This window comes from Cornus florida, unplaced genomic scaffold (assembly GCF_030987335.1).
Source record: "Cornus florida cultivar Cherokee Brave unplaced genomic scaffold, ASM3098733v1 CherokeeBrave_3.0.0_Hap2_Chr06, whole genome shotgun sequence".
NCBI lineage: Eukaryota > Viridiplantae > Streptophyta > Magnoliopsida > Cornales > Cornaceae > Cornus > Cornus florida.
The window spans coordinates 96,896,979-96,919,382 of NW_026775576.1; the positions used below are offsets into that span (position 1 = coordinate 96,896,979).

The 22,404-nt window shown below is 35.7% G+C and overlaps 2 protein-coding genes and 1 pseudogene across 3 annotated transcripts; 2 read left to right on the forward strand and 1 right to left on the reverse strand.

The window, feature by feature from the left end:
- The first annotated feature begins 58 nt into the window (after positions 1 to 58).
- LOC132315050 (organelle RRM domain-containing protein 2, mitochondrial-like) lies at positions 59 to 4,776 on the forward strand (annotated as a pseudogene).
- Positions 4,777 to 11,277: 6,501 nt separating this feature from the next.
- LOC132313149 (dolichyl-diphosphooligosaccharide--protein glycosyltransferase subunit 4A) lies at positions 11,278 to 11,581 on the forward strand. The gene has a single exon (XM_059811826.1). The coding sequence runs from the start codon at positions 11,278 to 11,280 to the stop codon at positions 11,389 to 11,391; it is 114 nt and encodes a 37-aa protein (XP_059667809.1). The 3' UTR covers positions 11,392 to 11,581.
- An 819-nt stretch (positions 11,582 to 12,400) lies between these two features.
- On the reverse strand, positions 12,401 to 17,297 carry LOC132313148 (uncharacterized). 2 transcript variants are annotated; one of them, XM_059811824.1, is made up of 4 exons: positions 16,466 to 17,296; positions 14,484 to 14,651; positions 14,232 to 14,328; positions 12,401 to 13,703 (listed from the first exon to the last, which is right to left on the reverse strand). In XM_059811824.1, the coding sequence occupies exons 1-4, from the start codon at positions 17,015 to 17,017 to the stop codon at positions 12,586 to 12,588; spliced, it is 1,935 nt and encodes a 644-aa protein (XP_059667807.1). In that variant the 5' UTR covers positions 17,018 to 17,296; the 3' UTR covers positions 12,401 to 12,585. The 2 variants fall into 2 exon arrangements, with proteins under 2 accessions (XP_059667807.1, XP_059667806.1); XM_059811823.1 differs by having other exon boundaries at positions 12,401 to 14,328; positions 16,466 to 17,297.
- Positions 17,298 to 22,404: the final 5,107 nt, after the last annotated feature.

The window sequence follows — 22,404 nt, forward strand, 5'->3', positions numbered from 1 at the left end:
GGTATCAAGTCCCTACACCTCAAAGGGAGGTCAGGAGTTCGAGCTTTAGTGGAAACATATGTGTGTGAGTACCAATTAGGAAAATAATAATAATAATATCTTGGACAATCGGTTTCAAAAAAAAAAAACTTTAAAATTATTTTTAATACAAAATTTTAGTTTTATCCTTACAAAATAAAATTATGTAGGTACAAAGATGGGCGAGTTGTGGATGCCAAAATAAAATCCAACCATCATTTTGGAAGAGTTCTAATTCTTATCAAAAAAAAAAAAAAAATTGGAAGAGTTCTAATGTAATTTAGAAAAAAAATAAAATAAAAAATAAAACAGAATTGTTTTGAAATATGATGCCCAGATCACCCTCAATCAAAAAGTAAGTTGGGATCCCACATTCTCCCTCCCAAGCGGAGGGTACAAAATGATTGAAACGGTGAGGCACACATTATATATATCTCATCCTATCTAGGGTTTAGGGTTCTACATTTTCCCCGAGCTCAGTTCTTACGAGGATACAGAATCAACCAAAAATGGCGTTTAGAGCAGGACTTCTCAGGCGATTTCTCTTTTCATCTCAGCCTAATGCTTCGGCTGTTGCTGCTAATACGCCTCCTTCAACAACCCTTTTCGTCTCAGGTTAATTATGTCCTCAAAATATACACATATTAGATACTTCGTTTTCTTGCAATATCTGCGTCTATAGCATTTCTGTTTCTTTTTTTGAGGTTGGGTAGCTAGAGACGGAGAAAAGAGAGTTTGCATTTGTAATAGGCGTACAATACGATAAAAAAAAATATAAGAAGTCTTGAAATTATCATTAAATGAACAAGAGTATTTTTTAAAATAGGTTCTCCAATGGGGAGAACCAATATTGGATCATAGAGGGAATTCTCGTCGATCCCATTTGAAGTTTCATTTAATTTGGAGATTTCCAACAAGAGAGATAAAAAGGAAGAAGAAAGAGTTGCAATGATCTGCAGCTGAGGGTTGTTGTCCGGTTCGGCGGTAATGCTTGATCATCAGTGCCACTGTGCAAGTCTGAGCCTGACAGCAACCGCTTTGTGAAATAGTTGAGGTTAAGAATTGGGTAAATTAATAAATGTTCTGTAGTCGCTTGATGTTCTGAAATGTGATAGTAAATAAATGATTTTGTATTGGGTGACTTGATGCTACGTTTTAGCATGTCAATAGTTTACATCAATTCAAATGATTGCTAGGTATGTATGCTGGTTAATTGGCAATGTTAAGGTTTCATTTGTTGGTATGTGATCCTGTTAAGGTTTCATTTAAATGACAATCTGAAAGTGTGAGCATCTTTTTTGAGATGGATGTCATTTTTCCAATTACGGACATTCAAGAAAGATTTTTCATTGACATGCTATGTAGAAAGTGAATCGGACTACTCAGTTGTAGGGGAGATGGCCAAGTAGATGTACATGTTTTTTCTCTCGGGTAGTTAGTTCCAATTAATTGATATTGTTTCCCCCGCCCCCGATAGGTAAATCCCCATAGGGGAGGGTGGGCCTTGTCTCAATAACAAGGTTGTTCCATTGTGACCTGGAGTCGAAACCGAAAACAGCATTTCCATGTGGACATAAGGCTGCGTATGTCTGACCCTTGCTAGACCCCGCAATGGCGGGAGCCTCATGCACTAGGCTAACACTTTGAAAAGAGTGGAAAAGGGAATTGATGTGGCCAACGCCATTGGTTGGCAAAGATGATGACGAGGTCAATCCCCATTGGGGTTTGAATGGTTGAACCCACAACCTCCCCTTTAGGGGGTGGACATGCCACTCAAGTCAAGGCTTTGACATTTATGAAGGGCACTATAAATACATACATACATACATACATATATATATTTGTGTGTGTATATATATATTGTCTGTCAATGATGGTGGTGTCAGGCCTTTTAGAGCTCCCTATAGTACCACCGGGCACACGCAATAGCCCATCCCACATGCCCCTGGAATTGCTGGAAATATTCGCTGGGAGTGTCCACAAGAGATTCGAACCCCAAACCTCCAAGATGTGAGGTAAGAGCCTTGTCATTATGTTATCCCCTTGGGGTCAAGGTAACTTAGAGTTGACTCAGCACATTTTGCTCCCCCACTTTTTTTTTTTTTTTTTGTAATATATTTTTATATTATTGTTTTTTGCAAAAACCATCTCATAAACAGTACTTATCTAAAATAGAAGAATTAGAATGAGTATTTTAGCCACTTTAAATGTGTCATGATAGAGATCAAATTGGTTAAGTTTTTTGAATGATCATCAGATAGTCAATTTGATCCTGTGATGTTAAGGATATACTTGCATGCATGCTGGTGTTGTATTATCTTGCAAACTTAAATTTCCCACCATTTTTTCCTTGTTTTTATTCTCCTTGGGGATGGGGGGAGGTTAAAGTTTGTGCTTCTAGACTCATGGATTGTTGCTTCACTAAAGCCTGATGGCTTCATTCTGTATTTATGCTTACAGGGCTGAACAAGAAAACTACATCAGAAAAACTAAATGAAGCATTCTGTAAATTTGGGGATGTTGAACATGGTAACTTTATTTAAAATATTTTCACTACTTGCTTGTTAGTTTGTTATTTCTGCTCTCTCTCTCTCTCTCTCTCTCTCTCACACACACACACACAGAAGCATGTTATGCATACACATGCACAAGGAAATTGACTTGCTTGTTAACAGAAAACATCACACACAAGGACATTTTCTTCTCATGTGGATTTTGCGGAACTTGCATTACGTAAGAAACATAGACACTTCTAAGTTCTTAATTTCGGACCATGACAGCACTTATTGAAAATGTTATAACACGTGACTGATGAACGCTGAACATTGGATTAGTCTTTATTTAACATTAAAAGAATGTATAATTGTGAGAAAAATCAAACTGAAGGTTTATTTAAAATTTGTCCAAAGTTCAATAATTTTTCTGAAAAAATAAAACAAGTTAAGTTTTATGGAAGGGGTGGGCATGGAGTAGGGGAGGAGTAACCAGAGTACGTTTGTATACCTGCCTATAATATATACATGCATAAACCAACACACACACGCAAATATAAGTTGTGTCCTTATTATGTCTTTCTCTCCGTGACAGGGATAATTATAATTGTATGATTTGTAAGTTACAAATTCATGTAACAATCATATAATATTTATATCATATAAATTATGATTCTTATATAAAGAATATATGTTCTTTTGCCGTGTCTTTGCCTTGTCCATGTCCTACATTTTGTAGGATTTGCCATGTCTGCATGTCCATTTCCTGTGTCCATGCTAATTTACTGCTTTTAACCGTGGAGGAAAATTGTTACTGTTTTCAGAAACATAAGATTTGTCTTTATAGAAGAATTGAATTTTACCTTCCCAAAAAAAAAAAAAAAAATTTGAATTTCAGGAAAGCTGAGATGAATTCTAAATTGAATTACAAGTGAAGACGTGAAATAACGTCATTGATAATTATTCTGTCTTTTAGCCAGAGTAGTGACAGACCGGACATCTGGATGTTCAAAAGGATTTGGATTTGTGAGATATGCCACTCTAGAAGGCGCAGAGGCAGGAATTAAGGGAATGGATTCATAGGTTAGACTACTAACTCCCCTGGTGGTTTAATTTTTTGATTGATAATGCAAACGCCAAGTATATCTTGATGATTGCCCAGCTGTCAGAATTTTTCTTTGTCCATCTCTTTCATTATTTTCAGCTGTTTTTAGCTGTATAGATTTCGTTTGCAGCGTAGATAACAGAGATCTAAATACATGGAGAAATGATCTTTAAGAAATAAAACGAGACACATCCACCAGAGAATCAACTTAGATGTTGGAGTACTTCAGTAAATATTTATTTGTTCTTTGTGAGAGTAGTGATTGGATTGGATAGTTGGTCAGAGCTTGCTCTGAAATCCTGTTTCAACCAGTCTGGAACAAGCAAAATGGGAAGACTGGAGTATTATCTTCATTAGTTCGAAGGAATTAGTCTCCACTGGCGTCATTCAAATAACAGACAAGAAAAGGGTTTCTGTGGTTAAATGTATGCCAAAGCTCTGCCTTGAATGATTTTTCTCCATAATATTTTCCTTCAAATGGTGTGAACATATTAATTTCACTGGTTGAACAGGAGTTAAGTGGTCTCCCATGAATGAGTTCTAATTGGTGAACATATTAGTTCCATTAGTTGAACAGTAGTTAAAGGCCCTCCCATGAATGATTCACTCATATATATATACATATATATATATATATATATATATATATATATATATATTGATGCAATTCTCATCAATATCTTCATGGCCCAATATATTGGATCAGTTAAATGGCTATTTCTGGTTATGCAGCTCATTGATGGATGGGTAATTTTTGCTGAATATGCAAGACCAAGAAATCCCCCGGGACCGGCAGCACCTTCAGGAACTGAACCAGCAAACTGACAGATGACATTCTGAAGCAGTTGATTACCATTTAAGTTGCAGGGCAAGTCAGAAAGGAATTTGTTGCTGCTGTTGTGAACATTTTTTTTTTTGGCTGGAGATGACTGCATAATTTATTGCATATTGGTTGAAGCTTATGCAGTTGCCTTCATGTATCAAAACTGGCTAGGAGATCTATCTAAGCTTGTCTCTGCACATTCTCATAATTAAAAAACAATATAAATCATGAATTTAATTCTCTTGTACCTAAACACAAGTTGTAAATGCCCCACACCATCCAAGGTGTTTTTGTATTGCCCTTCATCAAATTTTATTACATGATTATGGATAAATTATTGTACGAGGCTGGACAATACTATTCGTTCAGATCAATCACATGGTGACGACACATAAGCAACAAGTGGAATAAAATTGACCCAAAATTAATACATTTCTTGTGTGTCAACTAGTGATAATAAGCTGGAGACTGATGTTATAATTTTTCTTGATTGTGGCACTATAATCTATTATGTTATGTTATTTATTTTTATATGATGAAAATGTTAAAAGAGAAGGGTATCTCCTGCTTTTGGTGGAAGGGATTTACTTTACTCCTCTTGCTGTTTCCTTTTAATAACCAAAGAAAGGAAAAGTTCTTCATTTCCTTTTCATTCTCTCTCCTACAAAATGGACTATTTGTTGGATTATAAAGTGGTGAAACTAAAACTTTTTATTTTTTCTGAACTATATTAATATGGTGTGAACATATTAAAGTTTGGTCATAGTGAACAGATCAATCCCACTAAAACTTTTTATTTTTTCTTTTTATTTAATTGGAATGTGAAAAATTTCTTGGGAGAGATAATAAAAAAAAAAATAGCTGACCAATAAAGATGAAATGTGTTTGACTCAAATTAAGTTTCCAAGTTACCGTTAATTGATATCTAATGTCCAAGTGTTGTTGCCGTGGACTTTTGCTCCAAGGGTGTGAGATCTATAGTAGCTTGTTAGGTTCAAACCTATGAAGCACAGATAACTATTTTATTTAAGAGAAGTATATCAGGATTGGATATCGTACACTCAGTGCTCATATTTTTTAAAATTTCCATAATTTGAAAATAGAAATTTAAAAAGAATTTAAGATGTAATTGATACTTCACAGATATTTTTGGACTCATTTATGAGGCATCATGCTTTTAAAAAATTTGTTGTATTGTCATGTATGTACTTGTAGTATACGCATCTCATATTATGTCCATGCTTCATAGGTTGGAACGCCCAAACATTTTTATGGCAATCTTTGTATTCACAAAGATTGCCATGTGTTAGCAAGAGAGAGTTTCACTGATTTTTGAAAGAGTTTCTTGCTACCAAAAATATATAAATAAATAATACATGGGAAATAAATAGAGATTAGCAAAGAGGTACTTCAACCTTTGAGTTTCAACAAGATTAATTAAGAGTACAGGGATGCACCATAAGGAAATCAATTGTATACTTTTCAAAAAAACCAATAAGGAGAGTGCATTTAGATGAAATTAATTTCACCACTTTTTATTCATTTCACCACTTTTTACCAATAAGGAGAGTGAACTGTTCACTATGACCAAACTTTAATATGTTCACACCATATTAATATAGTTCAGAAAAAATAAAAAGTTTTAGTTTCACCACTTTATAATCCAACAAATATTCAAATATTCATTTCGTCTGAATTAAGCTAACCTGTAAATTAGGTGTACTTTAGATCAAAATTTCTTTTTAGTGGGATTGATCTGTTCACTATGACCAAACTTTAAGCTAAAGGCTTATTTTAATACCGAATATTGATTTAACAATTATGATTATTCTTAACCACTGAAAAAGAACATAACTGTGCTGTATAAATTCAAATTGTAAGTTGACTAAACTGTTCGACGAAGTTAAATTTATGAAATCATCGGCGAAGTTCAAATGGTCTGTTAGTATTTTAAAGAAAAAATTACACGAATTTTTTCTCGAATTTGGATAAATTACACATAGAGAGACTGTTCGTGTTTATCACTTTGACTTCCCCAAATATATTCGCCAAATGTCAAGAGATGAATTTGTGTGTGAAAAATCAGTAATGTCCTTATATTACAATAAAATATTATATTGCAAATATTTGTTAATCTAAAAATTCATGTGACTCGTGTGTAATTTGTCCAAATCTTAGCGAGTGGTCAGTATAATTTACCCCATTGTCCCCATTGTCTTTTCATATAAGAGAATGGTAAAATTGTTATTTTATAAATTTTGGTCGACCAAAGAAAATACTAATATTTAAGGGAGAAACGATCTACCCGTGTATAATTTACCCTATTATAAAGGGGTAAGTGCAAAAAACACCTCTCGAGTATACTCTGAGTATCATTTTTACCCCTTTATTTGAAAAAGTGTGCAATAAACACTCCTAATCTTTTGAAATTGTGCAAAATTACCCCTCTGTCATAAATCTAACATAAATTATTACTGTAATACCCATTTTGCCCTTTTAGTCTTCCGAAAATACCTATCATTTTCTATATACTCTTTGCGATTCACCGATTCTTTCTCCCACCACCATCAGCTCCTCCCGTCTTCTTCTTCTTCAACCACTGCTTGATGGTACAACCTCCTCCTCCTCCTCACACCACACACACACACACACACACACACACACACACATATCCATATATATATATATATACACACACACACATCAATCTCATCCATTCATACATATATACACACACACACACACACACACACACACACATATATATATATCTATATATATACACGGCGGCTGTGAATCAGGGTACCACTGGCGGTATCAATGGCTTGTGGGTTGTGGATTGGAGGTGGAGGTGGCGGTGGGCTGATCTCGATGCCAAGATTGCGAACCCCAGGATCAATGGGTCTATGAAAGGGAATTGATATCCACTATCTTCGCCACTCCGAGCCTTCACGTCGCTGAGCCTTCACTGCCGTCCCGTCCTTCTTGTTCAACGGCAACTCAATTGACGTGACAGGGGAAACCACCGATGGAGGAGACGGATTTGCAGCGGCAAAAGGCCCATAAGGCTGTAATGTTACCAATTTTTCCTATTTTCTATTTTTCCTGGAATTTATTTGATTTTCCTGGATTATTTTAATCAATTCCTTGTTTTGCGTTTCACACGGGCCCCGAGGGTCGTTTTGGTCATTTTCTTAAGCTGATAATTTTAGAAATGTAATTTTTATTTATTTTAAGTCATTTAGAGGCGACGGGACTATTTTTAGAATTTTCGGAAGTCAATACGATTTTTGGGTTCGGGAACTTCTCCCAGTTTTCTTATTTTAAGTGAGGGGCATTGTAGTCATTTCACCTGAATATATATGTGTGTGTGTGTATTTATTTTGGTGGGAGATATTTAATGGGACATGGAAGTGCAATGGCAAAAAGGTAAGCTAACCAAAAAGTAGTAGCCACCCACAAGGTGACAAGTGGCAAACCATTAGCATGCTGAAATTTTAAGGGCTTGTTTGGCTAGCACACTTTGAGGTAGGGGTTGTCTAACTTGTGTAGTCCTAAGTCCTTGTAAGTGATTAGTGTGTTTCCCTTTAAAAGCATGCTGAAATTTTACATGAATTTGGTTAAATTGGATTACATCGTTTATGATTATTGCTTGTTAAATTGTTGTTTAAATTGAGATCAATGTTACATATGTGTTGCTTAGTTGTTAATGAGGACTTTTTGTTAAATTGTTGCTAAAGTAAAGTCATTATTCAGATTGTAATTGTGTGGGATAATGGAAAATGTGTTGAAATTCACTCATTTTATTATGCTTTTTTATGCTATGTGCCATACTTATTTGACTTTAGGATACGCCATTTAGGCATCTCTACTGAGCGGTAGTGCTCACCCCTCTTTTCTTAAACATTTTCAGGGTTTTAGAAGCGGCGAAGTGGATAAGACGCCTTCACATGTTTGACATAGTTAGAAAGTTTATAAATTGAAGTTCGTGTATCTATGTTCAATGTAATTGAATTTATTTTGATGTATAATGATATAATTTGATCTCATTATGATGTACGAATATTATCTTATCAATGTGAGCATGTTTATGGATGTTCTGGAACAAATTTTAACCATATTAGATGTATCAAGTGAAGCCATTGGGTTGCCAAACTGTTTAGGCACTTAAACAGTGAGAAACTCGTAGTTTTGGGCTATTTTGGTTGACCGGTATCATTTAGAATTGAAACTAATAGCCTAGGACACTCCAGAGTCACAACCAGTCGACCGGTGGGTCATTTCGGTCGACCAGTATAGCATTCACAGGTCTGCCGAAATGAAATTGTGACAGTTTTGAATCCCGAATTTCAAATGATCATATCTCACTCATTTGAATTCCATATTAGGCCAAACTTGAGTCTAACTAAAAGGATTTTAAGTTAGCTTTCCAATGAAATTAATTTCACTCAAATATTCCAATCATAGAGAGAGTTATTAACTTTTTAGTGTAAACTGCTCCAGAATTCTTTGAAAACGAAGGGGGCAATTGTGTAAAATCCTCATTCTTATGTCCAGGACCTTGTGTCATGGGTTTAAATGACCCTTATGACTTATGATGACTTATTTAGACTCATTTAGAGTTATATTATTTATTACCACACCTTAGTTTACCGTTTTACCCTTGGATATTCTCAGGTTCGAGTAAGAACCTGGCTAACAATTATGACCCACGGGTTCGGGTCGTTATAGAGGTGGTGATGATATGACGCGATTTCGTTTCCATTCTCTCTCTCCATTGTTTTCTGTTGCCCAATTGTGGGTTTGGGGATAGTGTGGGTGGCGGCGGCTCCACCATCGATGTTGTAATCCGACATCTCGCCATCGAGGAGTAACCAAAGGCAGCAGTGAAGCGGTGGCAACACCATCACCACCACCATTGATCTGACGTTGAGCTTACAAGCGGGATGTGAAAAGTTCCACCATTGCCTCCCCAAGCTACATGGTTCACCCTTCATCCCCAATTATACTATTTTTCTTTCATTTTGATGTGTAAGGAGCCCCATTCCCCTTACTGCCCGCTTCCATTAGTGTGTGCCTTTTGCATTTGGCTTAACTTATACGCACACTTAGCTTATTAGTTATTTACACTGCTGGTCAACAAATTCCTTCAAACCCTCTGTTTGTTCCACTTATCTTGTCTTGGCAAGACAGAATGCTAAGAATAATGGAATGCCTTCTGGTCTCTGTTTCGTCGGCGTCATGTGCCTCAATCGGGTCATAGTTCACGGCTTAATGGGTCTCAATTGTCTGGGTGCTATGGATTCGTCATAGTTCACGGTCGCCTCCGAGCTCACTATCTTCTATGACAATCTCGATGCCCAGATCCAGTTGCAGAATGGGTGCGCAAAATTGATTGCACCAAATTGAAAATCGATTGCAGAATTGTCCTTTTTATTGTCCTTTTTGGTCTTTTTACAAAATTTTGTATTTTTATATATTTTATAAAATTGTTGACTTAGGGTACTTTGTCAAATTTAGTTTTAAACGTGTCAGAGAAACTTGATTGCACCAAATTAAAAGGGGTGTTTTTTGCACGGGATGGGTATGATATGCACTATAAACATATTTGAGGGGTGTTGTGTTTTTTGCCCTTGATCCTCTATTATAAATTCAGTAGAAGAATTTTTGTTTAGACTAGTGGGCTCACTAGCTCAGTGATTATAAATATTCAAAATAATAATAATAATAACAATAAAAGAAAACAATTAATATTTGCATTTAAAGGAGGGAAAAAAAAAAAAAATTCTTTCCCCATTGCTTGTGAGAAAGTGAGAGGATTAACCTACTTGTTTGGTGATGATTGAAATCAAAACAACTGAACAAATTCAGTTTTATGAAAATTGTTTTTTAAAATTTCAATTATATGATTCTTTAAAAACAAATTTATGTTTTTCGAGTGAGTAGTGGAACTTTTGTCGGAGTCACAAAACAAATAGGCCCAAAGATTTACTAGTATTTCTTTTAACGGGCTTCCCACGAAAAACGACGACGTACTTCATCTCTCCGTTATAGAGAGATATACGTGCGTGTATATATAAAATTGACTCTATATATATTCATCACTGGTTCAGAGAGAGAATTGACGAGTGCCATCGACTAGCAGCATCGGATCCAGGAGAATCTGCAATCGGCGGCCAGTGTAAGATGCTCAATCGCCTTTACCCTAAGATTAGACAATTTAGATCCATTGCTTCCGTTTGATCCCATCGCCTTCAAAGCATTACCGTCTATTCTAGGGTTTTATTTAGATCTTTCATTCATTCTAATTTTATATATGGGGTTCATTCTAATTTTATCAATCAAGACCAAATCTTTTGTTAGCTTTTGTTGCATGATTGTTGTTCGATACCTATATATATATAGATAAAGTGTACTATTTGAATTGCTCCACTTTCCAGATTTGCATTGTTATCTAATATATTCTTTTTGTAATTGTGTACATGTACAATTTTGTGTGGGTACAAGTACTTAGAAAAATGAGAAATGATCCTCTCCTTAAATTGAACAAAGAAGTGATTATGTTTTAGTATTTCACTAATTATAGGTTATACATGGTATAATAGGTCACTGACTCTTAAGTAATTGGAGTTTCTTTCACTAAATTAGCTGCAAACTAAATTATAATCTCTATGCCAATTCGCGTGTAGTATAGACTCCACCTGTGATGTATGTAACCTTAACGTTTGGATAGTTTGGCTGTCATCGATTTTTTTACTTCTAGTGTACCCCATTTCAACTCACCGTGCTCCGAATAATGGTTCTAATATATTTTGCAATTTTTGCGTGTGGCATCACAGATGATTGACGATCAGGACCTGGGCTTCTTTGCCAATTTTCTTGGTATCTTTATATTCGTGCTGGTGATTGCTTATCATTTCGTGATGGCTGACCCAAAATATGAAGGCAACTGAGGGTTTATATATATTGTGCGACTGCAATAGGCATGTCAATTTAGTTTTGTCATGTAGTTGTTTAACAAATGGGTATGTTTCAACGTAGTTAAAATATCGCAACAATGTACCGCATTTGGATCTTTTTTTCAATGATGAACTGTATCTGACTGCTTTTATTTTATAGATATATTGAAGACTCTTTACCAAAGTATTCTTTACATTTAAGTTTTTAACATTATTGTTTACTTTTAATGGGACATTGACCACCTCAAATGACTGACTCTACTCTTGAGTCTTGGTGATGCTAGTGAAGTTGGTGATTTTGCTATATGGGTTGGTGATAGTGTCATGGAGCTTACAGTGATAATTAAGATGGTGCTGGCTGTTTGCGTAGGAAATAATTATGATGTGGTCTGATGTGGTCTGGGCTACAGGCAATTTCTCTTCAACAAGATATTACCAAAAAATAAATAAATAAATAAAAATAAAAATAAAAATCATATCAGAGGAGTTTTAAGCAAGGTTTCCTTGTCTCAATTCCACAATAGAATCTTACCCATTTGATTTCCAGCTTGATTGATTACTCGTTTCTCTGTTTTTTTTTTCTCTCATTCAATTACAAATTGGGTGTTGAAAGATACATGCTTTTACGCCCCTTGTGATTCTCTGTTGATTTAAATCTTGAAACTTGCTAATTTTGAACCCTATGAAATATTGAAAACAGCTACATCCTTTCTTATAACTTGTTATTTGTTCAAGTTCCTGTTAAAGCATGTGGTTCTCGTTGATATTTGTTATTATCTTGAACAGTGCAATCATACCTTAAAACTGGATGAGTGATGTTAAGGGTTACAGTTGGCCACAATGTTTTCTGTGGCTTATACCATAGCAACATCTCTTACCCACGGTGATCCATGCCCTTACTTCTTTGTGATAAGACAGGGGCTCTGTCGGTTTGAATCCTGAATGTCTGACTTATTGAAGCAGGTACATTCTTTCTTATGACTTGCAATTTTTTCATTGATATTTTTTGTTATAATCTTAAACATTGCAATCCTATCTTAAATCTGGATTAGTAATGTTAATAGTTACAGTTGGCCACAATATTTTTTTTGGTTATTCCTTAGCAATCTCTTACACATGGTGATGCTATTGTCATTTGTCGCTACCAGACCCACACCTTCTATTGATAATATGCGGTGGTAGATTTATTTACAAAGAATCAATCTTATGGCAAATTTCATAGAAATTTATGCAGCATGTAGGGTTATCCCATCGAATCAGTTCTCTTATTTCTCTCTCAATGTCCTTCATTTCTCTCATCAAACCACTGATGCAAAACCCCAAGGCACTCAAACAAAGAACCATTTGGCTCTTTGGCTCCTCCTCAATTTGGTTAGAATGTATTTGATCAGTCACTTCCGTTGAATGTTGAAGGAAAGAATTTAGTATCTTCTCCTCTTCCTCATCTGTACTCAAAATGCATACATTTGCTTTTAGTGCTTTTCCCAACTCAAGGTTGTGATTTATTTTCTTGTCTTGAAATTCTTTTTCAAAGACAGTTAGAGACTTGATCAAAGCGATCTTTTCCAGGCATTTTAGTGAAGACGCAACGTTCTTCCTGAAAATGTCTAGATCAGTGGTCATGTGCTCTTGGATCTCCATCCAAGCTGGCCCACATCTCTGTGAGGCTTGTAGGAGGAGCTCCATACTGTAGTTCATAAAGTGCAGGAGATCTGCCATCTTTGATAAAGACCTCAGGAGTTTACTGTAACAAGCAACACGAAAAGGCAAGAACCAGAAATCAGGCTCCAACTCGGCTTGTCCTGTGAATAACTCTAATTCAGTGATATGAGCTTTTAACCTATTTTGCTTTTCTCTCAATGCCTGAAATATTGAGGTTGGCATTTCCTTCTGTCTGGAACAGAGAACTACTTCCTCGATGCATTCTCGGAGCGTACCCAAGGTCTGTGAGAGTTGACTCTTGGCCAGATTTACTGCTCTGGTGGGTTGCAAGAGAAGCTCTACCATGATGAAACAAAATAATCCGATGAAAGCCTCCGTGAGTCTAGCGATGGCAAATTCACCAGGAGACCCATAACCCTTCCGTCCTAGGATCAGTAACGCTCCTATAACTGCTGAAATCCCACCGGCTTGACCATACATACTGCTGTGCCTTAGAAAACTGGTAAAAATTATCCAAGGGAGAAGAGGTAAGAACCTTATGTCGGAAAATCTTTGGAAAATGAAGCAACCCACGACTCCATACACCGATCCCATTGCTGTCCCTTGTGCTCGAGCATTTGCAACTGTAAATGTTGCTTGTCTTCCTGTTGCAAAGCTGATGGCAATTGTAAGCCCCGACCAATACCCATTTTCTTTGTTAAATAACAAACCAAATAGCACAGCAAGACCCAAAGAAAGCGAACACTTGAATGCAAACACAAGTGTTTCATTCCTTGGAATCCAGTGCCAGTTAGTGCAGATTCTTTTGGAGCTGTATTTGGCTTGTTCTTGTGAATCTCTTGATTCTTCGGTCTTGGGTTTCTGACTGCTATCTATGACAGGCTGAATATTTTGAGTGATTGTTGAATCATCTTGGAGGAGTTTTAAACAGAACAAGAAGAAAAAAGCTGGTAGGCATTTTTGTGTTGCGGAATTGATTTTAAGATACTGGAGGAACTGGTCTAAAGATTCCCCCTTCATCTCTGGAGCTGTTGTTGTTTCTAAAAGCGGAAAGCGCTTGGCTTGTTCTAGTTTTAGGCTAATTTGCAACTCCACTCTTAACAAGATCTCACTGAGCTCCTGATTTGTAATACAGACAGGAAATGAAGGAGAAGTTAGGGCAATTTCCATACCTCTTATCGGCATTTCCATCTCTTGCAGTCTTTCTCCCGGGTTTAAGGAACCCGGTTTCAAGAGTCTGATATTTGGTCTTTCCCACATTACACCTTCCTGTTCACAAGAAAATAGTCAGAATTCCTTCAGCTAATCAAATAAAAAACTAGAAGCTAACATGTACTGGTAGGGGTCTGCCACAGGCTAGAGTATTATTTTTGGGTGTGACAATCAAAGGCGTCTTTGTTCCAACCAAATGTTATTAGCTTTACCTGTATGAGTTTGATGCTTTGAAGAAACTTGGTTCCAGTTTCAGCTAAGGGCTTGGCCTGAGAAATTGTCTCAACTGCAGTTGGGTTGTCTTGGGCACAGAAGGCTTTCATAAAGAGATTAATCCTCTCTGAAGCATTTTCAGCATATAATCTGCATAGTTTTCTTACCTGTAAGCACCAAAAAAAGCCTTTAGATACTGCAACGGACTGCTACTCATTTCTGGCATTTAATTATTTACATATGCATGCTTTATTCATGCAAGAAACCGTAACCCTAAGTTATAATCATTTTTATGTTTTTTTGAAAAATATTGTCCAAATTGACTATTCATAGCAGTGTTTCATGGATAAGTGCATGGTTGTCAGAATTCTAGTTATCTGAATTAGGGATCAGAGTTATCTGAATGAGGGATCTAAGATTGATGGTTCACATGTATGGTACTAAATACAATATTCAATAAAAAATAATTAGGAGAGACTGTAGTTGGCCACTTCAGACGTAGTTTATGTTTTAGCTATGTCCCGTTGTGTTGGGATAAATTATTTTAGCCGACTCACCCCTTGCTGCCAGGAGGGTCTGGTGACGATCTGAATTCGGACATATATTTGATGTGACACTAAATCAAGGTATCACTTATAATGGGTTATGAGTCTAAGATTTCTCCATTCCGATTTGACATGGAACAAGATTCACACGTGATTTGACATGGAACAAGATTCAGACGCAACTTGTTTAGATAAAACCTGAAAAGCTCCATTCATGGATTTCAACAATTGGTAATTGATGCATTGGATGAGTTAATTGGACAACTTGCTTGCCGTGGAATTGTGGAAAGAGGTGCATATTCTGGTAGCATGTGGAAAACGGAGGGTCAATTTGAGGAGAGCTCTTATGCGTGATCTTATTCCGGGCATTTGAACAATTCCTTTTGTGGCCACCACCGACATGCATGAATTTAACAAGGAATCAAACATTATTTTGTTTTCCTCTTGGAATATTTGGTCAATTTAAATAATAGTACAGTCAGGTGTGGAATAAGTGTACAATGAGGATTAAAGAAAGAGACGCGGATAGAATAAGCTTTCAATGTTATGTTTGGGAAGAGGAAGAGGAAGAGGGGAAGCAGTATGGAGGAGGGATACAAACAACCTTTCGCCCGAATCACCATTTTGCTTCCGTCCAAAAGTGGATGAATAAGAAGAGTGTAACGACAAATGTTGATTATTCTTAAATGACATTATTGATCTCATTAGAATGTATTAGTTTAATATGCTCAGGGGTTTATTAATCTAAAAGTTAAAAATAAGGGTTTATTAATCTCAAAGTTAAAAATGTTAGAAAGGGTGTAATTTAATATTTAAAAATTTTAGTTACATCCTCCACTTTTAAATATTAAAATTACATCTTATACTAGTTAAGCTTAATAATTAACACAATCCAATCTTTAACTAGTCGCGCCTAATTTGTCGGTGACTAATTTATTTATTTTATCTGTGATTGTTTTGTACTTTTGTTTTAATCCGAAACAAAAACAACGTTTTTATTTTAAAACGTGTTCAATGCTATTAATACAAATGTTTGATAACAAGATTTTTAAAAGCAAAGAAATAAAACCATTTTTATATATATGTTGTAAGTTTGAAAAATAAATTGACTTTTTAATTATAAAAGTCATTTTTTTTTATACTCCAATGCGGAAGCAACGAAAGCACCAAATTTGGTGCTGCTCCAGTGGACTTAATAATTGATTCAAAACAGTCATTAGACGATTTCAGTAAGATCCATCTGTTCTCCAAAAATCCATTTAACTAGTGAGAGACAGAAATTGGACGCGAAGAAGAGAGGAATAATAATTGCGTAATATTAAAGTTGATTTTTAAAAAAAGAATAGATATTCTAATTATTTAAAAAAATTCAAAATTATCGTTACCACATTATTACTAGTCTAATGGCATGTAAAAACCACTGGTATGCATGTTACCTCGCAGCAGGCCAGCCTAGGATATGGAAGCAGCAAAGCAAGAACAGAAGCAAAGGCCCCAAGAGCAGTACTCGAGGCAACATGAAGTGGGTGCATCACAGCTCCTGTTTGGTCTCCATGAATCACAGCGCCCACATACACAATCACAATCTGTCCAAAAGCAATTCTTTTGGCCATCAAGTGAGTGGACTCCGGCAGCGCCACCGCAAAAGCGCTGAGCGCCACCATTATCGCCGCCAACCCAACCGATGAGAACCGGGCCGGCCCCAGCACCCATAGGCTCAACATGGAGGGGGGCACTACCTGGACCGTAGCATACAGGGCATGCCAACAGCCTCTTACGGAGTCGCCCAGTGTCGCGTCCGACACGATTATTACAGCCGTGACATAGGAAAAAGCTGGAAATGCTAGCTGATTTTGAAGAGAAGATGGGCCATAGAGGGTGATACACCCCACCATGGCGCATGCCAGAGCCGTCCGGAATGCAGAGCCAAGGCGCCTTCGCCACACCGCCCAGGCTTGGTCCGCCGCCATCATCGCCCTCGCCGGCATCCTGTGGGTTAATTAGTAGATGGAGAGATGGGGTTAGCTAAAGGCTTTGTATGAAGAACTCCATTATTTCATGCAAGCATGTAAATGAGGTTTTTGTAGGAGAAGAGTGAGTCACTTTTTTTCTGTCTGTATTTTTCTTCCCCCACCTTTGTTTTTTTTCTTAATCCAAAATGGGAGCCCTTAGTTTAAAGGATAAGTCCTAACTTCTAAATATGTTGCTAATGAGTGTGTTTAGAAAATATATATAGTAAAACTTACTGGAATTTGTGAAGGTAGATGGTTACTTTACGTTTAATGGGGTATTTCAAGAGAAAATGGGAACAAATTGATATAGTATGAAATTCAGTTGGCAGGCATATACGTTTTTATTTAAATAATCTTCCCAACCACTTTGTAAAGTGCCTAGACCTGCTATGTTCTTGAATACTTTTTCCTACAAGAAACAGTAAAATAAAATACTTCCCCCACCTCATAATAGTTATCCATTTTTTTTTTGAATTGTCCCAAAATACTCATCCACTTATCAAATTTAAACAACATATTTTACATCTTTCCATAAAATATCTTTAAAATTTTAAATAATTCCAAACTTGACTATATATATATATTTAAACTTGAAAGGGTAACTTTGCAACCTTTTAAAAAGTTCTACTCCCAATAAGAAACATCTATTATGAGACGAAGGGAGTAGTAAATACACCCTAACAAAATTCTTCAACTTCAAAATTGACCTCACTGCTATTACATAAATAAACACGTGTTAAAAGTAGTTAATATATTCAAGGAAAAAATAACAATTAATGGAAAACTAAGAGTAATATTACTTAGAGGTCACATGAATTCTTTTTATTTAATCACTGGATTGAAATATGACACTCACTAGTTATATAGACTAGTCACCAAGGGTTTTGTGATCCCGTGGTATCTCCTCTATATTTTAAAGTGGATGATGAGGGTTCGATGGACGTGTGAATGTGATGTGTGTGAGTTTCTTATCAATGACAAAAATAAATAAATAAATAATAAAATTATTATATAGTCTAGTCAATCGGGGCATTTGCCACCACTGATTTTTTTTTATTAGTATATATTAGTCATTTAAAAAAAAAAAAAATTATATACCTATGAAATTTTAATATTGTCCCCATTGAAATTAGAAAAAGAACCTCACTATTGCCCCCACATCATTTTTTGGATGGGTCCCAAATTGAGAAAAAAAAATTTAAGATATATATATATATGTTACTTTAATTTCATATGAATGCATCTGACATAAATTTTTTATTTCTTACATTTTTTATTTTTATGTTTTTTGTCATGGGCAAAAAACTCACACACACCCACTGGAACCCTCACCTATTATATTTAACTTTCTAAAATATTTTTTAACAATCATGTAAAGTGTGAACAGTCCAAACTAAATGACTTAATAGATATTTTAATTCAATTGTTAAATAAAAATAATATCGAACATTACATCCGTATTCATTTTTATCTCTCCCAATATCTCACACGCCATGTGTCAACTTGTAACAACATTTTACAGTTTTTGGCAACTTTGGCAGCGAGGAAGGAAATAAAAATATAATATTAATGAAGAGACATGTTTGGCAAGAGGAAGGAATAGAAAAAATAGGAATAATTTCACCCTCTGAAGTTAGGCGTAATTATAGATAATATCTTTTACGTTGCAAAAATTAGACTGACGTTCCTCCGATGTTGGTTAGTTATGTTAGAAATTTTTATGAATGTACTAATATACTTTCATATTATATTAATAATAATAATTAATTATCAAATTACTCTTTTACCCTAATAATATTTTTTCCCGAAAATTGGGCTTCTTTTTTTTTCTTTTTTTCTTTTCTTTTTTTTTTTTTCCTGAAGTTTGACCTTCTTGAGCCCTAGATTTGCAGAACATATCGTCTGAGTCATCATCTTCACCACCGCCGCAACAAAGCCATCATCTTCAACAAAGCCACCATCTTCACCGTCGCCACAACAAAACCATCTTCACCGCTACCCCGACAGTCATAGACACCACCACCGCCATAACGTAATTATTTACCTCCGATGATGCCATGGAACAAAAGCAGCGACATCTCCGACAGGTAACGGAGGCTTGCAAGTGTTCCGGCATTAGAGAATGGTCCGGATCCAAAATATGAGCCCCCGCTCTCTCTTTCTAGCTTGTACAGTAATTTTAGCGCCGGATCGAAGAGGACAGCCCATGAGCCGACGACGATCTTGAAGGCAGAGTCGGCGAAGGCGAACTTGTTCTTGTCGGGGTGGAGGATAAGTGCGAGTACGCTGCTTCTTGGTGAGATCGACCTCGTCGGAGCGGCGGTCGACCTAAAGGATGGAGTACCATCCATGGTGGTTGTTGATGCGGCGATGAGGACCTCAGCGTCGGCCATCCTCTACGTTGCCGTCGCCGAGTTCTTATCAATTGGCGAATCCGAGATCTGCAATTTCTTGTTTTCGCCGCCGTGTTCTGCGGTCGAAACCCTGGAACAGAAAGTCACTGGCACGCTTTTTGGATCCGTCTAAGACTTGTACCGATCCAAACCATGGGTCGGTCCCGGAGTGATTCCGGTGGCGGATGACGGCTAAAAAAGAAGTGGGTCAGAGGCCAGATCTGTAAGAACTCAACCAAGAAGGCATGGAGGAAGAAGAAGCCGCTGCAACACACCGCAGATCAACATAGGGTGATTTACTGTATACATATACTATGTTATATGGTATTTATATATTTGTCTGTATATAGATTACAGAGGAAAATAGATATATTTATCTATTATGTATATACGGTATGGAGAGGGTAATTCTGATTTTTTTAAAAAAAAAACTATGATCGTGAGGATATATGGGTAATTATGAATTGAAAAGTAACGCTGTGTTTGGAATGTTGGATTGGATTTGGATTTAAAAATAGGATTTACAGTGTTTGGAATCATTGGATTGTGAATGAGATTTTAAAGTTATGGAATTTCAAATACTGTTTTTGATGTGTTTCAAATCCTGTCTAAAATGAGAGAATTTAACGGGATTTGAAATATAAATACGATATTATCTTAATTAACCTGGTACAATATCTACTTAACTTATTTCAATCTCCAATTGTTTTCTTCTCATTTAACTCCATCTTATTAAATATATATTAGCATATTTCTATCTCCATCGATATTTAATTAACTTCATACTACTCTCTCATCTCTCATATAACTGTTTATCAACGTTATTTTATTTTTTAGTGGTTTTTTTTAAGTATGTTAGTGATGTTTAATAAGTTAGTTTTTTAATTAAAAAATAATTACTCTTTTTTTTTTTACGTGATCTGTTAAATATGTTAAATAAGTAAATTTTATATTTCAGTTATATCATTTAGTCCTTCTTTTTGTTTGTCTATTTGATGTAACTTTTGAAGCATATTTGACAATAAAATAAATATTTTATTTATCATTTAAACAAGGGCAAAAATAGTATAATATTATTTTTATTCCAAATTTCCTTTTAAATCCAACCTCAAATTCAATTGGTTCCAAACATAGAAATGGAATTTCATTTTAATTCCCATTCCTTTTCTAATTTCAATTCATTTTCCAAATTCTAAAATAATTGATTCCAAACAAAGTGAGAATGAAAATATATTTGTAATTATAATAATAGCAAAAATGGTACTTCAGGTTCAAAATTGAATGATGCCAACCAAAAAAGGCATTGACCGGCATGGACTTGCATCAGAAGGTGAAAAGGGAAAAAGTGTTACACCGGACCTGACATTAGCTCAATGTAATTTTTAAAACTTAATTATACCTAATCTCAAGAGGTAACTGAAATTATCCCCAAAAAAATAAATATTAACGAAGAGAAATACTCCATAAAATGTAAGTTTTAACCCTTCTAGTGTCTTGAGTTATTAAGAAAAGAAGAGATGGAAAAAAGAAAACCCCATTATGTAACTAAGTGAATTTGTTGTAAGAAAAAGAAAATGTCCCGAATACCCTTTCACTTACATAATGACACTTTTGACTCGTCAAATTATCAATTTACTAGCGACAAAAATACATTATGCTTTTTCTTTCTCTCCAGCACAAAAATACACTAATATACAAACTGACTTACAAAATGGCACTTTTGACTCATCAAATTATCAATTTATCCTAATAAGACTCTTTGTACGGACAAAAATACATTATGCTTTTTCTTTCTCCAGCACAAAAATACCCTTATTTACAAACTGAAAAATACCCCTCAAAGAAAAATGAAATATATATATATATCGGCACTTTGCATATCAAATAAACCAGATAGACATTCCTGGTAAAAAGTTCACATCAAGACATTAAACTTATTGGAAGAACAAAAAAAATGAAAATTTGAATAAACTAGGACTTACTCAAGTAATCTGAAATGGGTTTGCTCAGTTTCCATTGATTTGAATTTGGGATCAAAGATACAGATAAAGAAACGAATCAAAGCACCAATAGAAGGACAAGAATGGAGCCATTAGAGAAATCTAATTCCAAGGGGAATGTATGTTTTGGGGTGAGAAATGTGAACAACACTTGTTCATTACAGAGAGAGCAACAACTGTCTATATATAAATTCAGCAGTTCGAATAGTTGTGAGCTTGGTGTTGGATGGATCAGACATTACAGAGAGAACAACTGTCCATATATAAAGCCAGCAGTTTGAATAGTTGTGAGTTTGGTGTTGGATGGATCAAACAACACTTGTTGCTATCCAAGATAGATGGAGAAATCAATGTTACACCCCCATTACAAAAACCGATTCCAATTTGCCGAGAACCCTTATTGAGAATCGCACCGTACTCTCTCTCCATCCATGTCTCATTTCAACCTTTTTTCCCAAATGGAGATTAGGGTTAGGGTTTCTCAGGAGTGCAGAAGATGAGAAGGTAGAAAGAGAGCGTGAAGACGGGCTTTTTGGTCATTTTGCTACTGATATTTTATATCAGAAATCAATTAAAATAATAAGGGGCAATCTAGACATTTCATGACAGGGATGATTTCCAAATCAGTAAAAATCCAAACTATTCACACTGATACAAATAGCATGCTAATGCCAGGTCCTAATTTAGTGACTGTCCCTCCTAATTCTTTTTCCAGTGCAATGTTCACTAATCCAATGCTGTGCAGAATTCTTTTTTGGCTTCATTATTGGGTGCTAAAGAATGTTCTCAAACGTTTGGCACCTAAATGCACATTCAAATACATCAGTTGGCAGGACAAGGCTGATACCAAATCCACTTGCAATTGATTCCATTCCCAAATGGTAAGAACAGAAGATGAATAAAGGAGTTGTACCAGCAAATACCTGCCAAATGCTGTGTACAGTGTATATGCTCTCTCTGATCAGCACTC

Coding starts and splice junctions, on each gene's coding strand:
- LOC132313148 (XM_059811823.1), bottom strand. CDS start 17,017: ATGCCGGCGAGGGCGATGATGGCGGCGGACCAAGCCTGGGCGGTGTGG. Junction 14,652..16,465: donor CTAGGCTGGCCTGCTGCGAG/GTAACATGCATA, acceptor TGGTGCTTACAG/GTAAGAAAACTATGCAGATT. Junction 14,329..14,483: donor AAAGCATCAAACTCATACAG/GTAAAGCTAATA, acceptor TCTTGTGAACAG/GAAGGTGTAATGTGGGAAAG.
- LOC132313149 (XM_059811826.1), top strand. CDS start 11,278: ATGATTGACGATCAGGACCTGGGCTTCTTTGCCAATTTTCTTGGTATC.